This window comes from Sylvia atricapilla, chromosome 3 (genome assembly GCF_009819655.1).
Source record: "Sylvia atricapilla isolate bSylAtr1 chromosome 3, bSylAtr1.pri, whole genome shotgun sequence".
Lineage (NCBI taxonomy): Eukaryota > Metazoa > Chordata > Aves > Passeriformes > Sylviidae > Sylvia > Sylvia atricapilla.
In genome coordinates, this window is record NC_089142.1 from 96,238,025 (window position 1) to 96,263,150 (window position 25,126).

Genomic DNA, 25,126 nt, shown 5'->3' on the forward strand with positions numbered 1-25,126 from the left:
GCAGGAAAACTAGCTTGAATGGATGGGGGAGGAGGGGTTCAGTTTAATACAGAAAGTAGATGAAAGTTAGTGTAACGTGGAATAGCACTGTCTTTCACTGGCAACATTTCTAATAAAAATCACTATTAAAATAAAAGAGTTAAAGCTTAAGAGAAGACAAGTTTAATGGTGGAGTAAACAAGTGGAATAAAAACAAGTAAGTTGTCAAGGACTACAGAAAGTTTCTATACTTAGTCTTCAAAGTACAAAATACAATAAATACATGAGGGTCTTGTAAAAAGAGGAATCTAAAACTACCTTTCTGTTACAGCACATGATATTTTGAATACACAATTTCTAAGATGCTACAGCTTTTTTAAAAGTTATTGCTTAATGGACTGGTCATGTGGTTGTCACTCTTCAGATTACTTCAGGTTTTTTAACTTCTTTTGAAAAACTTTCTTCTTCCAGCAATAAGCAATTGAGTGCTGTGCACACACTTTAATTTCTCCCATCTGGAAAAAGCCTCGGGAAAAATTTGGACAAAGCCAAGTTGTCTGTTTCATGATGATTCCTTCAATGGCAAATTCAAAAGGTCCTTGTATTTAATGCAGGAAAAAAAAAAAAAAAAAGTGAAACTCTCTTCTGCCATGCTGGAAAAAATCCGGGTGGATACTTGAACATAATGGCTTGATTTGACCAAAGGCAGCAGAATTTCATTTGTTTGTAAGCATTATTTCATCTTGTACAATGCCCTCATCCATTTGCTAATGCATCAATCCTTCATTTGTTTTCAAAGCACATTTTTCATAGCTTTCAAATTACATTGTCATTGAAATAAGTCTCATGATACTGGAACCAACACAAAATGGACCTTTTTTTTTTTGTAAGTTATCCACGATTAGTACTTCAAGAATCTGGCTTTTGTACTATTTCATGCCAAGCTTCTTTGTCTAGGTTTAATCCTTGGATACAGCTGAGGGTAAAAGAGAAATGAGGTTTAAAATGTTAGTACTTTAAAAGGTTGCTTTTTTAAAAAGAAAAAATAAAGGAACAAAAAAAAAAACCCTCTTTGGTGCTACAATTACAATGTAATCCATAGCAGCAAAAGCATGGTTATAAAAAACACCTAGGGCACTGACAAATATGAATTTAGCAGTCTTAGGCAAGCTTAAATACCAACCATGTCAGTACAAAAGGAAGGTATTGAACAGCAAGTAACTCAGTACTTTCAGCTACCCAGATGGGTGGGCCAGGAAAAGCACACGGCTTTGTAAGTCAAGAGACTTCTGTGTTCAGTGAACTGTGGGATTGTTTCCTGTTTTATAAATGGGACCAGAGAGATATTGAAGTCTGGTTTGCTTTCTCTCACCTCTCAGCTTTTATAGCAGTATAGCTTTGGGCAAGCTGGAAACATCTGTCTGCAGAAGGACTGTGGAAGTGGAGGGTGGGTGGCCAGTTCCATGAAGGACCTGCCCAGCAGGAAATTGGCCCCTGGGCCTTGTGCTGCTCACACATCCCAGCCACAGACACGGGGGCAGGGGACAACTAACAGGACACAGCCTGGGACAGCATACAGCAGGGGATAAGATGACTGGGAAGCTGTTGGCTCCCACTTGGAAGGGCTTAGGGAACAGCTGCTGTTCTGAAAAGCATGGCCACTGGCATATAAGAATAGGAGGATGCACTTCATACAGAGTTAGGGGAGATTAATCCTCCATGCTCTAAATGGCAATGCATGTCTACATCACAGCTTTGCTCATCTAAAGCTCTCATGAAAGCTGCTTCCTTCTTTCTTTAACCAGACTCTGGCTTTCTTCTTTTCTCAGTGACTAAGACAAGGCCAGCAACTTCACCACAAGGGCTTCCTCTGCCTGCTGTGATTTCACCACTCAGAGATGAAGTCAGTCAGTTACAGTATCCTAACACCTGACAGTGTTCAAAAGACTCCCTTTGACAGCATTATCTGATTAGCTTAGGGAGCTAGAGAGTCACTATGAAGGGTGTAGCACTGATACAGATAATTTAATCTTTGTTTTTATCAGTACACCTGACTGCAGGAGGATAAAGCAACTATGATAAAAACAATACATTAATCTACAAAACGTTTTCCTCTTTGGTGAACATTGTAGACTAGAATTCAGCTGCTATATTAAGAGGCGAGTAATTGCTTTGGAGAATCACCACAGGAGATTTAAGTGGCAGCACTAGAACAACTGAACAACTAACAGACACAAGAGTGTCACAGTTAGTAAATACTGTGTAGTTTTCCCAAAAGATTCTGTTATGTGTACTGCTTACAAGGGCAAGTTTTGATCCCCAGTTTAAGCTGTGCTGCCTTGTGCTTTTTTTTCCCTAGGAGCACAGATGTTCCTTATGTTCTTACACACCTGTGCTCAGGCATAAAGCCCAAGCTTATGAACAAGCACTACATGCACAATTCACCCCAGGGCAGCCAAAAATCAAAAAGTGCCATTTTAACCTTACTGTGCAGGGCTGATGGCTGCTCTTGATTTAGAAATGTTTACTTTGGAGAGGAAAAAACTGAGCAGGAGCACTGTGTTAGGGAGAATTTTACAGTATGTGGTGTGTGGGCCTGACCTGGAAATGATACAGACATGAAAACTGATTTTGCATTAGATAGAGTCACTCTGCAAAATCCAACCAGTTTAAGAGTAAGGATTATCTGCATGAGGAAGAAGGTTCAGCCTCTTTCAAGCATCATACACCAATCAGCTAAAATTCACAGGGGTTAATCTTGGAGAACCTCTTATCTCCAGCACCAGGGCAGCTAAAATTGTAGGAAAAAAGCTTAATGGAATTTTTATATATGTGTCCATCTGCCATAATTTTCTAGCAGCTCAGCTATGAGGAGTAATACAGGGACATAATTTAAAGTATCTTATTTGTACACAGTTGTTTTAAATAAAAGGCAATACAAAAGGTAAAGAGAGAAGGAGAGGCCATTCATGTAATGCCTTGAACATATGGTTAAATGTTACTTAAAAAGCATAGGAGGAAAAGATCTGCCTTTACTGAGCAATGTAATCTCTTTTCCAGCACTAGGAGGGAAAAAAAAAAAAAAAAAAAAAAAAAAAAAAAAAAAAAAAAAAAAAAAAAAAAAAAAAAAAAGATAAACACTGCAAAAATCTAGGTTATCTCCTTGGATCAAAAGAGGCCCTGTGGATACAGAGAAGACTCATGACTCACTCCTCATGGAAGTTTCAATTCTGAAGGCACTTTGTGCCAGTACATCACTTTTTTGAAACAGGGAAAACTACTTTTGTTCTCAAACAGTCAGAATATCCCGAGTTGGAAGGGATCCCCTGAAGAATCATTGAGTCCAACTCCCAGCCCTACACAGGACAAACCCAAAATCACCCCACGTGCCTGAGAACATGCTCAAGAAAATCTTACTCACATGTCATGTTTGGATAAAAGGGGTTTTCTTTCTCTAAGATGGTGGGACAAGGTTGGTATTAGGGGCCTGTTACGCACAGCAGGGTGGTGATACATGTTGTGCTTTTGTGCACCCATTAATCTGTGTTAAGTACCTTAACAGAGGGTGTTAACCCACTCTGCCAAGGTATTCAGCTCCCTAAATAAAGATGGAGAATGTCAACTCCTTCCTCTTGACTCTTAGAGCTGCACCTCAGTGCAAGAGATCTAATCAGAAAACAATGCTGTGTATACCCCCCATCCTGGCGTGGGGTATTTTTGTCTCTGGAAGCAGTCAGGACTCACCCCCAGCAGGTTTCGGGGCACATAGCCTTCCTTGTCATTGAGCCGTGCCCACCACCACTCGATCTCCTCCTCGTCCTCACGCCGCAGGATTGTCATGCAGTCTCCTTCCTTCATGGACAGCTCGTCATCGTTCTGAGCCTCGTAATCCCACAGCCCATAAATCACTCCTTTGTTCATGATCCCCATCTTCTCCTGCACTCCTGCAATGTTGGAAACACAGACCAGCTCTACTGAGAAGATAATATATAAATAAAAAGGACAACACAAGGGAAGAGTCCTTTTTTTCTTACTGGAAGACAGTCCAGGAAAAAAAAATCCCAAAATTCCTACCGGTTTGGTACCTTACTGCCTACTCAAGAGCTGGCCCTGGAAGAAGTGGCTTTGGTAAGTTACTTACAGCAGACAGACTCCTTCCTTAAATACGTTAAAAAAATACAAGGCAAATGGGGAGAGCAGCACTGATTGATAAAAGGTTATATTTTTGTGTTCACACTTTCTAGACCTAAGTGATGAGCAAGAAGCACTTTCTGTACTCTGAGTGCAACAGTAATCTCTTTCTGTTGCAGCGAGATAGCAATACCTGCTTGGGTTGACCAGCATTGTAATTTTAATGCTTGTGGTGTTATTTGCCACCTGGGTCATTTTATTTCAGAACCTTAAACCAAGTTGCATCTCAGACCTGTACCTGAGAGATCTGCCTGCTACTCTGCAGCTGCTTTTGGTTATCTCAGCAGTTCTTAATTTCTAACATTTTTATTTTTTTCTTGTTTTAAACACTGCCTTCAGAAATACAATTCTGTTAAATTATTTCTGGACTAAGATGTTTTGGAGTACCCACATATGCCCTGCAGGGTTATTCAGAACTTGCTCATTTTACAGCTGTAGCCAGAGATGATACTCTTCTTTCTGTACACATTCCTCAGCCTCTAAGCAGAAAACTGAAAAAGGTATCTTAGTTCGTACACAGATGATTTTCTCTTAGGTCATTATTTTAGAATACTGAATTCTACTGGAGGTTTTTTTGGTTGGTTTTCTTATTTTCAGGAGCAGAGAGTACACTGCACACTGCATCACAAAACTTGTGCCTTCCTTTTTCATCACTAACCTATTTACCACCTATATCTGCTAAAGGAATCATCTGCTCAATTCAAGTTCTTTACTTCTTTCTGCACACGAGCTCAGCACATAACATTAAATTACTTCCAGTACACGATAAGCTCTGCTCAGAGAAGCTCTTCCCTTGCTTTGCATTTGGTGTAATTAGAGGTTTGGCCAAAGCTGTGCTCTGCACCTGCCTGGAAGGGAAGATTGAGCACCAAGCCTGGAAGCAGACAAAGAAGGTTCACACAATGCATGTGGTGTCCTAAAGGGGTGTTAATAGTCGCACCTAGTGGGACTAACAGAGCCAGCACAGGCATTACATTTAAGAAAGTGAAAATTTCCATACTTAAGCAGCACCAAATCTGTCATTTAATCAGTACTAAAGGATGATTTATTTAGACCTACCTGTACCTCTTACTTGATACTGGACACAAGTTGCAACAAAAAAGATTAGGTGAATCAATTAATTACCCCAGGGTTTATTAGCTTAATAATGAGTTGAGAGGGACAGGTTTTAGTGCAGTTCTGGAAACAGATACACATTCCCAAAACTTCTTTTACAGAAGCAGTTTTAGGCAGGGAATAATTTCTTACAGTAACTACAGGCAACCAGAACCAGTCTCAGCAATAGGATCAATTTCAAATGAAACAATATGGAACTTCGATAGTTGAACAGCCAACAACACATCAAGAGAGTTTCAGTAGTTTCAATCTGGAAAAACCGGCAACAGGCCAAAGCCTGACAGTCCTTTCAAGACCCATCTAAAAGTATCTCGTAACACAAAGGGATCCCAAACTCAACAAAAAACAGAGTATCAAGTGAAATCACCAGATGGCAGGCCATAAAAAAACCCAGAAACAAAAATAATATATTTCTTCATGCTGTATGTAATGAGACCATGGGCCTCCTTTCCACAGGATCTCATGGGCAGTTTACCTGAATTTAAGAATTAGACAGATTCCTGAAAGAAATCCCTCAAGAGCTGTTCATCACAAATATACCATCTCTTAATTAATACCTGAGTTAAAACCAGTTTAAAATATTAGACAAGTATTATTTTTTTATCCAGTCCTACAATCTTCCTTGGGTATTTGCTGCTGATGGCCCTCTCAGAGTCTGGATAAAAAAACAAATGGAATTTTGCTTAGCCTACAAATTTTGATGCCAGTTAAAACGGCTTCCTCCCTTTATAGAGAAAACTGTCTATTTGGCACCAAAGATACAGTTTTCGAGCTTAGTGAGGACAGCTGGACAGACTGTTTTGAAATCTCCTGGCTGAGCGGCTTAGAGAAACTCAGCTCTCGCCTGTGCCACAAAAGCAGAAAGGCAGTTTTACAGCTTTTTCTGCTGTGTTACATTGCTGTTACTCTAACCTCTTACAGAGAGATGACACACCAGCTGGTACATGCCTAGGGGACATGAGCTACATACAAAACAGAGAAAAGTAATTTAAAACCTCATTACACACAAAACATACAGTAAAGTAATGTAAAACCTCATTGACTAATACTCATGACACCCTAGGGAGAATTAATTTTCTCCATTCAAAGATACTATCTCTGTAGCCTTACTATTTGAATAAAGTCTAAATTTAATACGTGATTTCTTTTTAAATCCAAGTAAAGAAAAAAGGAAGGAAAAGTCAAATTCACTGGTTACTAACATCTATCAAGGCAGAAACTTGGTAATACCTCATCTGGTTCTAAAGTGCACATTAGGAAATACTCCACATTTCAAGACACCAGGTAACAGCTATGAACTGCCTACTGACATCTCCATACCACTTTTGTTTTCATGTAGAAGTTGTTCTTATGCGGCAAGACTCTAATTGGTGTATCTGTCAATGCACAGGCTTCACTCAAAGCTTTTAATGTAAGGAAACCTTTTGTATCTCAGACCTCCTTCACAGGATGACTACTGCAAAGTTAGTCTTGATGGAACTCATTCTATGACAGGAAGCTGGCCAAAACCTCTTTTTCCAAGAGGAGCCTGAGGCACAGGCACTTCACCTGGGAGTGCAACTCACCCCTCCTCATGGCCAAATGAGCTGAGAGGTGGCAGAGAGGCCCTGGCGTGGCCCAGGAGGTGACACTCACCATACAAGAACTGGGAGCACTGCGTGTAGCCTTCCTCCATCTCCTCGCACTTGTCCGCAGCCGTCTGCATGTCACTGTAGGTCATGGCAAAGACAGCCGCCCCCGACTCCACCAGGAACTTGCACACCTGCACATTATTGCAGGACGCTGCACAGTGCAGAGGGGTCCTGCAAGGCAAGGACACAAGGATGGCACTGCGCCCCCATGGCTCACAGAGCGCTCAGAGCCCTGGGAGCAAAGGGCATCCATGCCTGCAGGAGCTCAGGCAATCAGCCCTGCCCTGCTGAGGGCTTCCCACACAGCACTTCACCCAGCATGCCAAGAGCCATTGCTTCTCACAGCAAACAGGAGCTACTGAGAGCTGCTTGAGCCCTAAAGGTAAGTGTCCATACACATCTCCAGTTATTCTACCCTTCTATAATCTATTAACATTTTAAGAACATTAAGGCATTAAAAATTTAAAAATTAATCAGTATTAAAAACACACTCAAAAATCTTTCTGACATCATGACTCTTACAATCTAGATAGTTACTTCAAGATTTGACCTTATGACAAGTGCATGTAATTGTGATAACCCCTCAGGCTGAGGGAGCACAAACACCTTTATTCAGTTTTAGGCCTCAAGCACTTCTGTTATAGGCAGAAATAACAGTAAAATCACTACCCCCTGCACCAGCCTTCCATAAATTATCTCCCTAGCTATTTGTAGAAAGAATTTTTAACATTTTATCCACTGCAAGACTTGTTTGAAAGTTGTAGTTTTCCACTTTGTTTTGGTTTCAAGTCGGCTGATAACTGGGAGAAAGAACTGGGGAGAGTTTGCAGGGCTAGATACTGCCCAGAGCACAGGTAAGTTATAGATTATCTCACTGAGGGCATTGGGAATTCCAGCATGAGGCTCATTAGAAGCAGTCTTCAATTATCTCAAAGAAACAGCAATTTCCTGACAACTGTGTCCATCCCTACAATGCTTTTTCACACAGGTAATATTGTTACAATACCCCTATTTTCCCATATGCCCAGCCCCATATGGTGCCCCACAGAGAACTGTTGTTGCTCTGCTTTGTAAAGAAAACTCATTGCCAGCTCCACAGGAGCTAAGTAAGGGATATTGTGAGGGACCTGCAGCAGCTCCCAAGTCCTGATTCTTGTAGAGAACATCCATAAGGAACCACTTAATGAAAGCCTTACCATCCATCACTGTCTGCAGCATTCACATTCACCCCAAACTGCACCAGGAACTTCACAATTTCCGTGTGCCCGGCACACACAGCGTTGTGCAGAGCAGTAATTCCTTCATCATTGGGCATGCTGGGATCTTCCACCTGGCCAGCCAAAAAGGAACCAGTCACATTCAGGTGAAACTCTCTGGAATAAATACCTCTCCTCATACAAAAATGAGTTGTCTTATTTAGAAATATGAATTTGTGATGTATTTCTAGGAAGGACATGAGCAAAACGACTACAACCACTACCAATTTTGCACCAAGGCTCGTATTTAAGCATGCAGTCTCCCTTTAACAGTGATGACCTTGATGACTTACTAGAAGTACTTCTAACAGTTTTTTGATATATGTCTGTTTAACTGTGAGCAAAGTTCACATGGATTTTGCCTACCAAATTATCCAATAACATGCCAGATAGGGAATGAAACACTACATAAAAAATGAGACAAAGGTGTCCTGCAGATTTATAGTCTTGATGCTAAAAATCCACTGTGGATTTAACACACCTAAAACCAGCCTTCAAGTATGATCACTTGGAATCTGTTAGGATTTATCTCTTCAAAAACAGATCTAGGTTCTGCACTAGTCCAGAAAAACTATGACTTCCCAGTTTCAACCAGGATTGATATTCCTTGTCTTGCAAATCAGCATTTGTACCTCATAAATTATTCTCTGCACAAGGTCAAACTCCCCCTCCAAAGATGAATCCAGAAGCAATGCCAAGGGATTGAATTTCACTCTCATTCCATGCCCAATCCTTTCAGAGCCGGTCTTACGCAAGTTTGTCCTCTTCCCCTGTGAAAAGATAACAGAAGTTACAGGCACTTTTTACCTGGAAAGAAGATGAATGCAAAACTGCTTATTTGGGAATGATAGCAGAAATCATCAACTAGAAAAGTGTTTAATAGGAAATTTACAGTATTTTTTACCAATCCCCAAACACATTACAAATATATTAGGTTAAGCAAGTTATGAAGCATCTCTGCCTTTATCTCCCGACAAGATCATGATTCAACTCTCACACAGAAGGTTCTCTTGATCAAACATCAACAAAGTAGTGAAACTACCAAAGATCAGGAAAAGGTGAAATTTTTTCTTGTTGTTTGAACAATTTTACCATTAACCCTCACAGCTGTTAGACAAACCAAGCAGCACACTCCACAAAGTACACTACTTTAAATGCTGATGAGAAGTTCCTAACATTTTTTAAGTATAGCAGAGGTTAGCTGGAGCAAACAGTGATGGAAAACGGTTTGGGAAACATATAGAACCAAGTGTAGAATTGCTTTAGATGCTCCCATTGATACTAGAAAACCAAGTATTTCTATAGCTGAGTTTGTACCCATTCCTTTAGGGAACACACTTGCATTAGCTCAGCGCTCAGCTCAGCTGCCTGGGCAGCAGCAATAAGACTATTCACGAGGGTATGTAAATTTCTGACAGATGTCCAGGCAAAGATGAATAGAAGTGACTCATATTCTGCAAGAGCAGGCATGTGAAGATAAGATATATAAGTAGAGATTCCCATGAAATACTCTTCTGCCTGTAGATCTGTACATAATATCAAAAGCAGGGACTTTTTCAAGAGTGAGCCTGGCAGAACAACCCATGGATTTAAATAGGAAATCAAGAAGTTGGGCTGGTTTCTTCTCATCATTTTAGAATTATTACAAAACCAAGCAGAAATGAGTTCTCACAATTCAGGAAATCCTACCACCCAAGTTTCCTTGTAAAATGAAACAAGGACAAAATCTTTATAGCATGAACACACGAAATGTCTACTCCATGCACAAATTACAAGGTTAAAAAGCACATTTAAACCTTTTAACCCCTCTGCACTGAAGTGATAGAATAAAAAAACCACTTTCATGTATTAGGTTATCAAAACTGTTATCAAAACCCTACTCTTGATCGGTTTTTAAAGAAAGCCTTTGAGAAACCAAAACCATTAAGCATTCTTTGTTCTACAACAGTGAGATAACATCATACCACACACAAATACAAACTTGCAAAATAAAATGGTACAAATGCTGCCTCCTCCCAGCCCCAAGAGACTGATGCAACTTGAGAGTAGACTGATGTTAAATCAGATTCCAAAGAAATTCAGGAAACATTCAGTAGAAGTAGTACAAACAGCTGATGTCTACAAATGAGCTTTTAAGGCAGAAACTAAGTAAGTCTTTTCCTCCATATTTTTCAAGCAAGACACTTTCAGATTAACAAATGTAATCCAAGATTAAGAAAATTAGTCCCCAGCTCATATTAGCAACAGTGGGAAATGCTTGTGAAATCTGTATCTGTACCTCAAGGCAAAAAAAAAAAAAAAAAAAAAAAACAAAACAAAAAAAAAAAAAAAAAAAAAAAAAAAAAAAAAACAAAAAAAAACTCAGCTTTAATTTTTCTTTAAAAGGAAGTAAAATCTGGGTGTAGGCAGATTTCTATGAGGAATGTTCTTTACAGCTCTGTAGAGTTTTACTATTCGTGTATTCCATTTGAAACTTTTCATTATGTCATTAATTCTAGGGACAAGAGAGACTTTTCATTAGTGTTATGCAGTCTGGAGATAAGAGCATCACACAAATAGAACAGATACCCACGGAGAGTTCTAGACTGTGTGACTGTTCTCCCACATCTGCCTGAGCTCTACAACCCAGTGCACAGGGTTTATGGCAGCACTTGAGATGATTTATTGACAGGGCACCCCAGTTGTAAACTAATACTTACAGGAGGCAAGGAAAACTGTCCAGTGACTTCAGGAGGCCTCATATTGAAGGAGTCCTCTCCCAAACTCTCTGGCTCCCCTGATGGATAAGGAGGTGGTGGATATGGAGGATATTCTTCCATGTAGACCTCCAGTGGCAAGGGAGCTTCTAGGTTTGGTTCTTCTGGTTTGGGCTGCAAGAGTTCATCGCTGTCTGATACAGCTTCAGGTACAGTGTCCAAAGGCATGGGGGGAAGAGCAGATTCACTCTGCTCTGCTGCTGTGCTTTCTGTCTCCTCAGCAATAGCTGGTTCTGGCATAGAAGCAGCTGTTTCTTTTTCTGATTCTGTGCTTAGATAAGGATTTGGGATTTCCACTGGGCTTTCAGGAGCGGCAGCTGATGCCGTCTGTTTGGAGGGATGTGATGGAGCTGAGATAGTCTCCATTGCAGCCAGAGTGGTCCTCTGATACAACAGCTTCTGGATGTTGGGGCCATTAGGCCCCTCGGGCTCGGTAATGGAGCTGCGTTTCTTCAGTGGCCGGGGGGCGTTGGACAGCTTCTTCCGCAGCGCCTCCAGGTCGGCGTCGCTCTGGTTGCGGTAGGGGTTGGACAGGAAAGGCAGAAGCTTGGTGGGGCTCAGGGGACGGGGAATCCGCTCCACTTCGTGATTCTCATGAGCAGAGGCTGCTGTTTCCATCTCGGGCTCTGGACTGCCTGGCTTGCCCTGGAGGTTGGAGTAGATGTTCTCTGTCTGTGGCAGCTGATTCTGTACCCCAGCTCCTGCCATCACTGGCTTGCCGTACACTGGAGCAGTTCAGAGAGGGGTGGGGGGAAACAAGTTTGAATATTTGATCAACAAGAAAACAACAACAAAGAAAGGGGAATCAGGTTGCGTATTCTTTATATAGGGCAAAGAAGCAGAATACAAAAAAATGAACAGAACTAATCTGGCAACCAGATCTATCATTAGTTATTTTGCAAACCCTAGACACATTCTGCACTTCTTGTTAATATTGTTACACACCATGGAAGATCCACCTAAGATTATTACAGCTGCCCTCACCCACTTAATTCCCTGGAAGAACAGCTTCATACCCACAGACCAGGTGGAAAGAACATCTATCTGAGGTTTATCAGACAAAAGAGAGCGAGAGAGGCACATGCTTACTTACCACTTGGGAAGTGTGGTCCTCTGGTCTGTGCCCTTGTCAATGCACTCTGCACTGCCTGCTGGAAGTTCTTCCCAGGAGTCTGCTGTTGGGTGTACATACTGTAAATGGAACTTGCAGCCACAGTCTGAGGCTTTCGAAATGGTGGCAGTGAAGTCTCTTTGGATGGCTGAGGAGTAAAAGGTCTCACAGCTGCTGCTGGAGGATTCTCCTGTTTGGAGGAAGGAAGAATTTGATCCTGGCTAGAGGAGGAACCTGCAGGAGGTACTGAAATTCTTTGCTGTATCTGCTGAGAAGGATGAGAGGGCTGCTGTGCCACTGTTTTTTGCTTGTTTCCCATAGCTGCAATAGCCAAAGGCAGCTTCTGCAGGTTTCCATCCACCTTTGTATCAGCAGATTGCAGGTGACTGGCTTGACCGAAGTAAGGCAAGTTTATCTGTTTTGGTTTAGTGGGAACAGGTGGTGGCACCTTGGTTACATTTTTATTGGTTGTCTGAAAGACAAAAAAAATTTATTAAGGTCAAACAGTAAAACATGATTTAGGAGTTCTGCTATGAAGGACACAAGAGCCTCAGAGTATGACAGTATCTTACATCTACCACTGCTGTAATAAGGTTCATAACATCATTGAAAACAAGAAGAAACTGCTTGAAACATTTTGTCATCGCTGATGTTTGAGCCTATTCTCTTTAATTCTTTCTGTAACAGCTATGTTTAAAACACGAGAAATGGCAAGGCACTTTAATGTCTCTAGGGATATCAGACAGTCAGCAAGAGGCTGCTTTCCAACAAAGCACTTGTTATCCCCAGGTGTAGGCTAGTTCACTCCCACTTGATCAAACTGTGCCCTCCTGCCAAAATTTAGGTGCAAAGTTTTGTTGCTGTCAAACATCTGAAGGACGTCTGATGACAATGACTGTTGCATTAAAGAGTGAAACAAGTATGTAGGTGATTTTGAAAAAAACTGAACAAACATGCAAATGCCTCTTTGTATCTTTGGGGGAAAAATACACACTCCTACAAGTAATACAGCCATAGATTCTCGCCACAGTGACTGCGGAGAATGATTTGGAGTTACCAATTGCCATCAAAAGCACAAGAGACTCTTCTTCTCAGCAGCAGTCTTTTCCAGGCTGACCTCCGTACTTCTCAGAGCTGTCTGCCAGCCACATTAGAAGAGCTGTGGGTAAGCCCTGGCAGACAAGAAGCAACAGCTCCCTGTGTACCTGTGCTTCCCGCAGGAGATCCTCGCTGCTCTGGTTCTTCCTCAGTGTGCCCAGCCCGGCAGACTGCTCCACGGAGTCAAACATGGAGAACGGCCGCACCTTCTTCTCCTTGTCTCGTAAAAAAGTTTCTCCTTCAGCTATTGTTGAAGAGAGAGAGGAGACGACTTTCAAGAGGGATGGCACAATTGCAGGAGTGAGAGTCCTGCTCTGTGCAATAATCACCACAGTGTATTCAGGGGATGCTTTTTGCATCCATCCTACCTCTGCACTAAGGGCCCCTAGGCCTGTCAAATGCTGTACTATGCAAATTCAACAGGGGCATGTAAGAAGGAATCAGGATCTACTTCACCACCTGAAGCGAGTGGTGGGTTTGGTTTCTTCCTTTTTAAAAACCCTGCAACACCACAGCAATGCAATGGTAATGTTCTCTGATTATTTTTTTTTTTTTTTTGTGCTTTTAAATGAATTCTCAGTTATTTACTGAAGCCTTTAGAAGAGAGGTATCACCAACTTGATTCTCCAAATTTCAAAATTAGCCAAGCACACAAGGACATACCTTGTCCTTCACTTGTCACAATTCCTTTTCCTGAAGTCAAGGCTGATCCTTGATTAATATGATTGTCTGTATTTGAACTACTCCAGTCAGGGGCAGATGGAGAAGGTTTTGCATTGGGGACTACAGAACCTAGGAGAGAGTAAGTGGAATAGATTAAGCTAAAATAGTGGGTTTTATTGACTTATCACAAATAGGGTTTATTTTCTGTAAGAGTCAGGTCTACCTAATGTAAAAATATCACACAGAGGTTAACTGCTATAAAACCTATCATAAGAGATTTCCATTTGTTTAAAACAAGAATGCAAATGAAATTTGAGAACAACTACCAAAAGCAGTAGCAAAATTCTTTGTCTCATAGCAGACATCTGCACTTAGAGCATCCAAAACAGAAACTTCTCTACATTTCCAGTGAGTAGAAAACTTTCCTTGAGTGTCCGTGATAAGTTAAAAGTGATACAATGTTAAGTATAAAAAAAGATATATTGTGCAAAGAAAAACCTGATGCTTTAAAGCACAGACAGACCGTGCCAGGGATATACAAAACAGGAGAAAATTCATCTGTGTGTTTAATGTACATACAGGGTCTGCATTAAAGCTGATCTTCACCTTCACTGGAGTAGACATCCAGACCTGCAAAAACCACTAAGAAAATGCCTGCCATCTCCTATTAAGTATTTCACCAGATTCTCTCTACTAAATTCTAAATAACCTAAGAAATGTTAAATGCAAACAGTAATAATAAGTAATAAGCAGCAACAGAAAGTTGCATTCTGACAAAGTACCAAAAGCTCTCTCTAGGAAAGCAGCCTTGTCCAAATGCTAAAAAATAATAAGGGATATTTTAGTTCACCACACATTCCTCTAGCAAAAATTCAAATTTTGTGTGGTCTAGAGTTTAAATTCCTCTCCAGTAGTTATAGGATCAGCAAACCAAATAAAAAGAAACAATCCTCCATTCTCCAACACAGCAAGAGACACTTGGAACTGCTTTTGTGCAATGGTTATTTTAGTATCTGCCAGAATTGGAGATGGAGGAAGGGAGAGAGAAAATAAACAGAACTGTTCTACAAGCTCAGTCTCCATCCCAAACCCTTGGGAAGACCAGTGTTTCTCTTCTCTCCCAGCTGAAAAGGGAGTCTTCCCCCAGGATAGCACAGAAGAGATATTTACAACTCTCTGAAGTTTCTTTAGACTTCTCTTACTGAACTGAACTGTCTCTCACAGGAGAAAGCCACAGAGAGAAGCCAACAAATCTCCATTAACTCTCCAAGTAGGAGAGGCCAAACCTCACTCATCTGCACGTCAGTAACTTTACTGCTATTTCTGTGCCACAAGCAACTGCCTCCTTTGTAAAATTTGTCATATTGGTTAATTCTTTATATGGGTCACTTCCAAAATGCACAGTCAGAAAACTTGGTACTGCCAAGTTTTTCAATCCAGGTACCGGGTTACCAGGTATGTACAAAAATTCCCTCTAGAAACTCAGACACGCTGTTGAATTTTTTAGGAGAACTTTAAAGTAAGTAACTACTGTATAGAAAAATACTCCTATAGTCCACATTGTATAACAACTCGAAGTGGTCACTAATAGATTTACTTAATTTTTAACATTGAATCACAGAATCTCAGTGCTTGTCAAATACATTTGCTGACGCAAGAAAAATTGCAAGTAGCAAGACTGAAATCTCAAATAACACTTTGCTTTAAAAAAAGAACAAAACATCAAAACAGAAGTTTTAGGCAAGAAAACAAAACATGTCTGGACAAGAAATATTAATTGTAAGCTATTACCTGCAGGAGCTTTAGCTTGTGAACTGTTCCCAGCTCTCATATTGGGCAACGTTTGTGTTTTCAGTGGCCCATCAGGTACCTGCAAAGCTTGTGTCCCATCTGAAAATGCTGGCTTCACCAAAAGCTCAGGTCTGGAAGCAATACGTGGCATAGTAGAGGACTGGATATAAGGACCTACTGCTGCCACTCGACTTGGAGCAGAAGCCACTGGCTGTGGTAAATTCCCATCTGAAGAAACCTTGGGGAAGAAAAAAGAAACTTATATAATTTTATTCTGCAGTATTCATTCATAGAATTTGAAACAGAAGTCCAAAAGGATAAAACAAGTAGCAAATGACACTCTAATATTAAAAGGGCATTTTTGAAAAAGCTGTGAGAATTATGAAGCTGAGATAGTAATAGCAAAAAAAAAAAAATCTAAAACAAAATTCACGACAGCATAAGACTTCTTGTCTGTAAAGAGTAAGTAGGTTAACACTAATGTACCATGAAAAGGACTTTAATAATACAAGACTTCCACTACATATGGATAAAGACAATAAGTCTAGCATCTCAACAGCCTTCTCCCCAAGCAAGTTTTTACTTCAGGCTGTACAGACAAGACACAGAATTAATGTCTCAGTTATTAAATAGCCCACACTTACTGGTACGTTCTCTTTCTGTTGCAGAGCTGCCTTTTTCTTCCACAGCCGCTCTCGCAGCTCATTAACACGCTTATCCATGACTGCCACCTCCAAGTTGCGCTTGTTCAAACACTCCCTCTGTTGCTGCAGCTTGGCATTCTGCTCCTGGTTCAGTTTGTTCCTCAACTGAATAAATTCACAAAGCAGTGGGGGAGGAGGGGAAAACAACCAAAATAAAAACAAATTCACTTTCAGGATTCAGGACAGGAAACTGTTGGAAAGAGAAAAGCCTTCTAAAAAGTCAAGTCATGTTTTCCCTCCAGAGAAAACTTTGGTTAGTCTCCAGATTTTGCAGAAAGTAAAGACAAGCATGTACTCCTTCCTCTCTTTACCTTGAACCCAGCACAACTAACCCTCCATCCTCAGCATTCAGGCTGTCACACAGCCCTGGCAGGAACAGGAGCAACGGGATTTCTTTCCAACAAGGTAAGAAACAACCCAACCAACTTTTAGAGCTGAGGGTCACGGGCTGGCCTCCCATTACCTGCAGCTCCTTGTAGAGGCGGTCGAGCTCAGCGACAGCCGACTGGTTGTCGTGGTAACCATCAATCCGGCCGTTCTTCAGCATCTCCAGTTGCCTGGTGAGCTCCTCTACTTTGGACACGGCCAGCACCAGCTCGCGCTGCTTTTGCTGGAACAGGCTGTTCATCTGTTCAATCTCCTCCACTGCAAAGAAGGGCAGAGCACAATAGCTGCCCTGAGAAACAGTCCGGCGTGGGCTGCTTCCAAGGCAGCACTTAAGGAGACAGAGAGCAGGGCTGCTCAGCCAAACCCACTGCCCTGTCACACCAGCTCTTCCTCTGAGCTCTGGCAAATGCACACTCACTAGAATGGTTATGGAAATTTGGGCTACTTAGAGCACTGGCAGGGAGGGAAAGAACTTTTTTTTTTTTTTTTTTTTTTTTTTTTTTTTTTACTTTTTGAAGTATGGAAACAAACAAAACCACAATGCCAGACTGAATTCAATCTGGAGAAGCCTAAATTCAGTGAATGCTGAATGCAACAGGAAGACACTCACTAAACCACAAGGCATATTTATGATACTCAGAAATCTGAATTTAGGTCACAAGAACTCAGTGACAAAACATCCAAGCTGTCATATTAAACAAAGGGCTTTTTAGGGTCTATTACAAACATCTGTCATCAGCTGCTCCCACTGCTGAAACTGTTCTATTGTAGAATGAAGTTTAAGGAACCAGTAAGAATTCAAGCAAGTACAAAAATAAGATCTGCTGGGGATGGTGCAAGAAAACATTTATATGCTCCAGGATCTTGTAATATTCTACCATCCTTCCACCCCTTAAAACTTATGTTTATTTTGTGCAACAGAACCCAAACAGAAAAAGGATTCTATGACAGAAAAGCACTTTTGCTTCATCTGTCAACCAAAATGCTTCCTACTAAAACAACATACTCATGTTTTCAGTTAAGTCAGGCTGCAAATAAGAAGTTCTGCACAACAGAGAAGACGAAAAGGTAGGCAGAAGAATAAATATTTATTTCAGACTTGATGTTGTATCAATACACTAAACTATAAACATATAAGCTACAAGCAATACCCTAGTCAGATTCACACAACTAAAAAGAAAATATACAGTAAATTTGGCCATTAGTTACCTCTTGCATAAAGGGTAACTTGGGTACCAGGCAAAGCTTTGCTATAGGCCAAGAAAACAACACTCTAAATGTGCAAGGTATTGACATCAAGGATGGAAAAAGTTATTGTGGTGCACAAAGGTATCCAAGTAAGGAAAAAAAACTACACTGTAATTAAAGAGCAGACATGCTAGGCTCAAAATACAGGGTGCTCCTACAGGATGTTTTAAAATATAGTAAGAAAATATAATTTGTTCTAGGTCAGTCATGAGTTTTCTTGGTAAATACAAGATATGAAATTGTTAAAATTAACATTTCTGGAATGCTGCAAATAACTCCACTGAAATTACCAGAAATTTTTGATTTCCAAGAACTGCATTTCATGAAAAATCCCAGGCTACCTTCCCCAAGCAGCAACTCACCTAATTTCCCATTGCTGAGTCTTTTTTGCTCCACGTGACCTTTCAGTGCTCTCACTTTCTTAAGTTTGGCTTCTTGATTCTCAGCAATTTCCTTTAATCGCTTCAGTTTTTCCTGTTCAGCAGCTTGCTGCTGCTGTCGCTGATCCTGCTGCTTCAGGAATTTCAGGCGCTGTTCCTGCAGTCAAGACAAAGATTTTGAAGTCTAAGAAAACTTTTAGCATTCATGTTCCAAGACATGTGCTAATTTGATTTAATCACTACATGGCTCTTGAGTTACAAGAGATTAGGACTATTTCCTCTCCACCTTCTCCATTCTGCTTGTACTTTACATCTCTATCATATGTTGCAGTTTAAACAACTAAGTTATGCTGGAGAATATTAGACATTCTTTATGTAGAAAGTATGCCATAAATTATTGGTATTTTCCACTACTAGCTCTGCTAAAACCTCCTTGAGATGGAGAATGGCTGCACACCAAACATCTGAAAACACATGGGTCTCTTGATAATGATCACCACTATCACCACAGAGATAATGTAAGACACAGGAAAACCTTTACAGCAACCTGGCCCTCATAAACAACAGACATCACCTTAGTGGAGAGAATCCTTTTGCCTTTCCAAGAGAGTATAATGTGTTATCAGTTTCTATACAAATAGACCTAGAAGAAACCATGAGATCACTGGATCATCTACAAAGAGTTCCTCTAAATCATTGGCCATTATACACAGCTTCCAGCTCTGAAGATGACAGGCTGCTCCAGGGGAGAAGAACTAGTAAGACTTTCCCAAGCACCCACTAAAAGCCAAGACTACCACTGCTTACTAACATTAGAACTCTGCACTTCCTCCAAAAAAACCAAACCCACAAAAGAAAAAAAATCACCTGTCACATTTATAAAACAGGGATTCTTGTGCACTTTGAATAAAAAAGGCAGAGCAAAAACATGAGCTTGCATTGTGGAGAAAACCAGGACCAGGCAGCATCCTCAGTGTATGCACTACTTCAGACTCACTCCCACACAGGAAAATGTCACCAAAAAAAACATATTACATCTCGCGTCTAAAAAGAAAGCGTATTTTTCCTTCCTCAGAATCCATATTTAATATTGCAACTGATTTCAGAAGGCAGGAAAGAGGCAATGGAAAGTCACTCTGAAGAGGCACCTAAGAAAGCAGGTTTGTTCCAGGGAGGCACTGAAATGAAAAATCCCATCAGTGGGACACCCACAGGGCTACTCTTCTTCAAACTACAGGCAGCAGACACCTACCCAATGGGTAGCTATCTAGACTCAAACTCCTATTTTTCTTATTTTAATCTTGTACTACTCCATTTATAGTAAAAACAGCCTTCCTGTTTCATGTAACTACAGTGTTATCAATAAGACCAGGGTGTACTACCATCACCTGGAAGTGAAGCAGAAGCTGTGAAAGTTTAGGCTTCTCATACATAAACATCTCAGCTCGAAATATAAGAGGACAAAATTCTTTGGCCAATTAAACAAGGCAGTATGGATATTAATTGTGTGCTCCATTTCAGATGAAACCTCTCATCACTTGGTTGATTGACCCATTTTCTGCATCATAGCTACACCTCTTCTCACCATGAAGCAGAGGAAGTTTTATTGGCTATTTTGACAGGCCATAATACCAGTTAGCAGGTGCTGCAGAACTATCTGAAAGCCACAGCTTGAAGCATTCCCTGAGATACAATTATTGAGGGCCAAGGGAACTGAACAAGGTACTAAACATACAGACACACACAGCTGATCTCAAAGGGAGAGGGAGATAGAGTGTGAGAGCAGATCCTCAGAGCCGCCTTCTTCCCCAGCAAAGAACATTCTGAAATGCATGGGATCACCCACCCAGAATGATGAGCCCTCTTCAGGACAGGCTCACATCTAACAATTCTCTGCCAAAAGCATCATTTTCTGCTACATTTTCAAGAGCCATGTGTACCAGTAACACTCAAGCCAAACATGAACTCTGTGCCACCATGCTGCAGATGCATTCAGAGCATTCTCCCCCTATGCAATTCAGAAGCACCCTGTGTGCTTCCATTAGCTGTTCTGTTATTGTTCTGCAAGCATTTTATAAATCACAGTCCTAGGTTACTTTTATCACATGTAAGACATCTCTTCCAGCCAGCTGCTTAGAAAACGAGGCACGCTGAACTCCTATCAGGAGAAGGCAAGATAGCATGACAGGACAGCAGAGACAAAAGCATTGTTCAGTGATCAAACTGGTGAATTGCTGGTTACCACACAGAGCACAAATAGAGGTGACAGAGCCACCAGGATGAATGACAACATATCAATGTTATGTGCTCTATCCTTTTAGTAAGCTAAATGGTCATTTCTACCACTGCCATTATTTATGTGTTTTACAACTGGTTATTTGCATACATTGACTTTCAAATTTAAAAACAGGCAGCCAAAGAAAAGGAGCCCTCTGTTTAGAAGGGGCGAAAAAAATCCAATTCCTCAATTCTCCCTCCACTTCATGTAACTCTTACTACCTTTGTTTCTAGCTGTAAACAATCTAATTCCAAACTCACCTTGTTAGCCAGCATTTGTTGTTGAGCCTCAATTTGTTGCTGTTGGCGTGATGCCATTTCCTGAAGTTCAGCCAGTGTCATATCCATCCTTGGCGCACTTACCTGCCAAAGAAAATCCAAAACATGCTATATCTAGAATTTTTAATTTGGCTAGCACTTAGGAGAGCTACTGCAGGAAAGTGTGATGAAAGTCTTTCAAAAATAACAACAACTGACTAGACAATAAAACAATTAGAGACACAGCATCTTCTCATGGTAAAGGAATAAACAATTGTAAACTCATGCGCATGTGTAGCCCAATCCAACAACTCACACAAAATGACATCTCTTGGAACATGCAATAATGTTTCTAGCAAAATCCCAGCAGCATTTTAAAGAGGAATTTCAGTGCCCTTTATAATTAATCTCAGCATGAATCAGCTTTGACTGACTGAGCCCAGAATGCTCAGTATGTGGCAGGATGGACCTGTGCTCATAGGTGTATCACTACAATTTGAAGCACTCCGACATAAGCTGAAAAAATAGGAAGTTTAAATATAGCTGGGCAGGAGGGAAAACACCATTCTCAAAGACAGCACTGTCACTGGTTGTCTGTTCAGATATTTCCTGAATCTAGATTCAATCTTACATCATAATTATGAAGCAAGAGTGGCAGACAATGGATTCAATGCTGAAACAGTAATTGGTGTCAAATTGAAATCTAGAGTTAGGGACTTCTGACAAAACTGCAAATGAAAAAAAACCCAAACTGAAGCAATATGAGAAAAGAAGAGAAGGGGAAGTAAGGTGCATTTGCTGCTCTAAGATTACCTATACAAGCACAGCTATGGCAGGCAACAGATCCTGGTGACATCCTGAGAACTGAAAGCCAGGATGACAACGGCTAGAGACTTCATGTCTATTTTAGAGCAGTCATTAACAACCTCACCACAACAGCTTCTTAATTTCTTTCCACGGTACAATTTGCACCAGTATCTCCAAAGAGGGGAAGCATCCATTTTCACTATAATGGTAGCTCTTCCAGAGGCTTTTCAGTGCTAAGTGTCACGATGTACTCACTCAATGCCATTCTGCTTTTCCCAAGGGTTTATGAGGTTATTTCAAAAATTAGTCCCATTGTCTGATTCAATTCTCTCCAAGGTACCACGTCACCACAGAATCTCTCACAGCGCCATTAGACTTTTGCACTGGCCATGTGGGGCTGTTAAAGGGTGAGTAAAAGGGTCCTGCTGAGCACTCCTTGGCTCTCCAGTCAACAAATCAGTTCATGGATGGGAACTAGAGTCTCAGTTTGTGTGGTATTGCCCAGTCATCCCTTTCCTCCTCTTAGCCAGAGGCAGGGACCCTCTATTCTTGTTCCTGATCAGAGTATTCTGGCTGACCTTTGCAATGCCAGATCAGAAGTCCCCTCACCACGATTAAAGGAGGCAATTTCAGTCCTTTGATGGCTGGGAGATCACTGATTGCCCTCCTGGCTCTGTGTGGCAACTATGCTGACAGCGTTCTTGGGTGAGCCTTTCTGAACAGCTCTCCTCCCTCCCAGTTCACAGACATGGCCTTCCAGCATGGAGCTGTGTTCACCATCCCACTGCCTCATGTCCTCTCCCTGCTCATGCAGAAACAACCAGAGCTCGTTACATGGTCTGTTCTTGGGGCTGCCCTTCCCTCTGACTGGGGCAGGAGAGGAGCAACCTCATGAGCTGCCCCTAAAATCTGGGGTGCTTGCCCATAGGGATGGGTAAGTACCCAGTTCCTTCTACATTTCAAAGCCAGGAGGTTGCCACCTCTACAGCAGGTGCAGCCATCTACAGGTAAATACAGTGCCACCAAGATGCTGGAATATGATGCAGGGGCACTTTGAACCACCTTCCTCCTCCCCGTGGCCACTGCACAAGGGACATCCTCTGGATCTTTAGGAACATCGTCACTTTTTAGATCACTACAGATGACTTCCAGCACTGGTAATTCTCTCAGGTATACCAGATATCTTCATGTGCAGTGGTTCACTTTCCTGTGAATTTACAGGATCTTCCTTAAATGGATACATTGCTCTCACACTTGAGAGGAGCCACATCCAGAAACCGCAAATTGCTCTCTGTTTCCCAATTCCTCTTCAATTTCCTGATCTCTAGCAAGGGATCCCAGCTGCTGGGCTTCATGACCTTCCACATGCTGTCAGCCCCATAACCCCAGCACTGAAGCAGCCAGGCAGAAATCTGCTCACGTGGCTGGCAGCTGTTATCTTTCCACAAATCTTGAAGTCCTGATGAGGTCAAGGACAAAGTAACTTCATCTTCTGTTTGTCTCACTCCTTGCAATTTCTTTCCTGAAGAACCAGATTCTTTATCTGACCCTTACTCTCCTAATCCTCCTTCCTCCCTTTCCAACCTACAATATGGACCTGCAGCTTACTTTGTCTGTTTCCATTTTTCCTTTTTCACTACTGGGCCAATTATGGTGGTTTGAGTCCCTCCCTCAGCCACAGTATCCACAAACACTGTTTGGGTTCCTGCCTCAACCACAGTGCTGTGAGTACTGTGGCTCACAGGCCAGGCCCCAGTACAGGGTGAGAGGGTAGGCAAGGCACCCTTCTCTCAGCTGACATTCCAGTTTGCCAGGGTTGACTGATCACCTGTTCAGGTGTAAAGTCCCAGGCAACAGGAGGTGATAATCCCCCCAGGCAGCTGCCCAAATTCTTCCACACACCCTGCCACTCAGGAATTGGATACCTCAGAGCACATCTCAAGATCTTCTCACCTAAAGTTTGTTTTCTCTTACACCAGGATGACACTGAATTCCACAAACCCCACGGGGTGCCAACAGTATTAGTTAATATTATTAACAGTATTAAACAGCTTATATATGGATGAGCAAACATAGGAGCCTACATTTTAAAACCATTCACATCAGTCTCAGGGAGAGGGAGGTGTATTCCCTCATCATCCCCACAAGACAGCTCCCCCAGAGTAACAAGGCCATCAGTGTGAGGGCAAAGCACACAGACATTCTTTGTATTAATAAGTTCCCAAACTCAGCAAAATAAAGAGATAAGCAGTGGGGCAGCTGACAAACTCTGTGCCCCACAGAGGAGCTTGATACTTGGCAACTACTTTTACTATGGTATGCAGAATATTTATAAATATATATATATATGTGTGCATACATAACTGCCTTTGTCTCACCCCATTCAGGGACCAAAAAGGACTGTGGTTGATTGACCTTGGTTGGATGCCAGGTGCCCAACAACTTGCTCTACCATGTCCCTTCCCAGCAAGACAGCACAGAGAGAATAAGCTGGAAAACAACTCCTATATTGAGAAAAGGCAGTTTACTAAAGCCAAGGCAAAAGAGTTTGTGCAAGCAAGCAAAGACAAAAAATAGTTTATTCTCTACCTATGAGAGAGCGATGTCCAGCTACTTCCCAGGAAGCAGAGCTTCAGCACAGGGAGCAGCTGCTCCAGGAGGCAAACATTGTAAAACAATGAATGTTCCCCTGTTCCTCCTCCTTCCCTTGGCTTTGTAGCTCAGCTGACGCCACATGCCATGGAATATCCCTTTGGTTATTTTGAGTCAGATGGTCTAGCTGTGTCTCCTCCCAGGACCTTGCCCACTGCCAGCCCCTTGATGTAGGGGGAATGTTGAGACAGCGCTGATGCTGTGCCAGCCCTGCTCAGCAGTAGCCAAAACTCTGGAGTGTTATCAGCACCTTTCTGGCTGCCAATGCAAAGCACAGCAGTGGGAGGGCTGCTGTGGGAAAATGAACTCCAATCCAACTAGCCACTGCATCAAGCACTTACCCCATTCTCTATTCTTCGATCACCAGGCACTTTCACACCATTTCTTTTGAAGGCTGGATCTTGAGACCTTTGTCCAGTCCCTAGACAGAAACAGTCAAAGACAGTAAGGTCATATAAGATCTTCCTTATCCTTTCAGACATAGAGTTCAGTACAAAAGGAGAATCAGAACCACCATTATGGTGTAGAATCTGAACACCTGTTCTTACGTGTTTACTATCAAGATGAATTTAAGTGATGACACAACACATTTTCTGAAAAGATTTCTGTTCAATGTCAACTTTTATTTTAAAGTATAGTTCTGTACAAAAATACAGACAAACAAAAATAGTTTAACCACTGGTAGGCTACTCCAGTATTTATCCTGTGGCAAATAGGCAGTCAGCCCCTACTAAATGTGCATTATAGATACACAGTTTAAAAGCACTTTTTTTCCTCCTTCTTCTTCTTCCTGGCAGTCATTGTGTCAGTAAAGATGCTGC

The 25,126-nt window shown here is 41.6% G+C and overlaps 1 protein-coding gene across 2 annotated transcripts in view; it reads right to left on the bottom strand.

Annotated features, from left to right (window-relative positions):
- Nucleotides 1–139: 139 nt before the first annotated feature.
- Nucleotides 140–25,126, bottom strand: part of TP53BP2 (tumor protein p53 binding protein 2) — a 51,763-nt gene continuing 26,776 nt past the window's right edge. For both annotated transcript variants that reach the window (XM_066316258.1, XM_066316259.1), the window contains exons 4-18: nt 24,647–24,726; nt 20,850–20,951; nt 18,294–18,468; nt 16,760–16,941; nt 16,237–16,401; nt 15,593–15,830; nt 13,802–13,930; nt 13,246–13,382; nt 12,023–12,512; nt 10,873–11,654; nt 8,806–8,943; nt 8,114–8,247; nt 6,922–7,088; nt 3,724–3,923; nt 140–955 (exon numbers count right to left, since the gene is read on the bottom strand). In XM_066316258.1, coding sequence (XP_066172355.1) covers nt 914–955; nt 3,724–3,923; nt 6,922–7,088; nt 8,114–8,247; nt 8,806–8,943; nt 10,873–11,654; nt 12,023–12,512; nt 13,246–13,382; nt 13,802–13,930; nt 15,593–15,830; nt 16,237–16,401; nt 16,760–16,941; nt 18,294–18,468; nt 20,850–20,951; nt 24,647–24,726 — 3,161 coding nt within the window. In that variant the 3' untranslated portion in view covers nt 140–913. The remainder of the gene's footprint in view (nt 956–3,723; nt 3,924–6,921; nt 7,089–8,113; nt 8,248–8,805; nt 8,944–10,872; nt 11,655–12,022; nt 12,513–13,245; nt 13,383–13,801; nt 13,931–15,592; nt 15,831–16,236; nt 16,402–16,759; nt 16,942–18,293; nt 18,469–20,849; nt 20,952–24,646; nt 24,727–25,126) is intronic.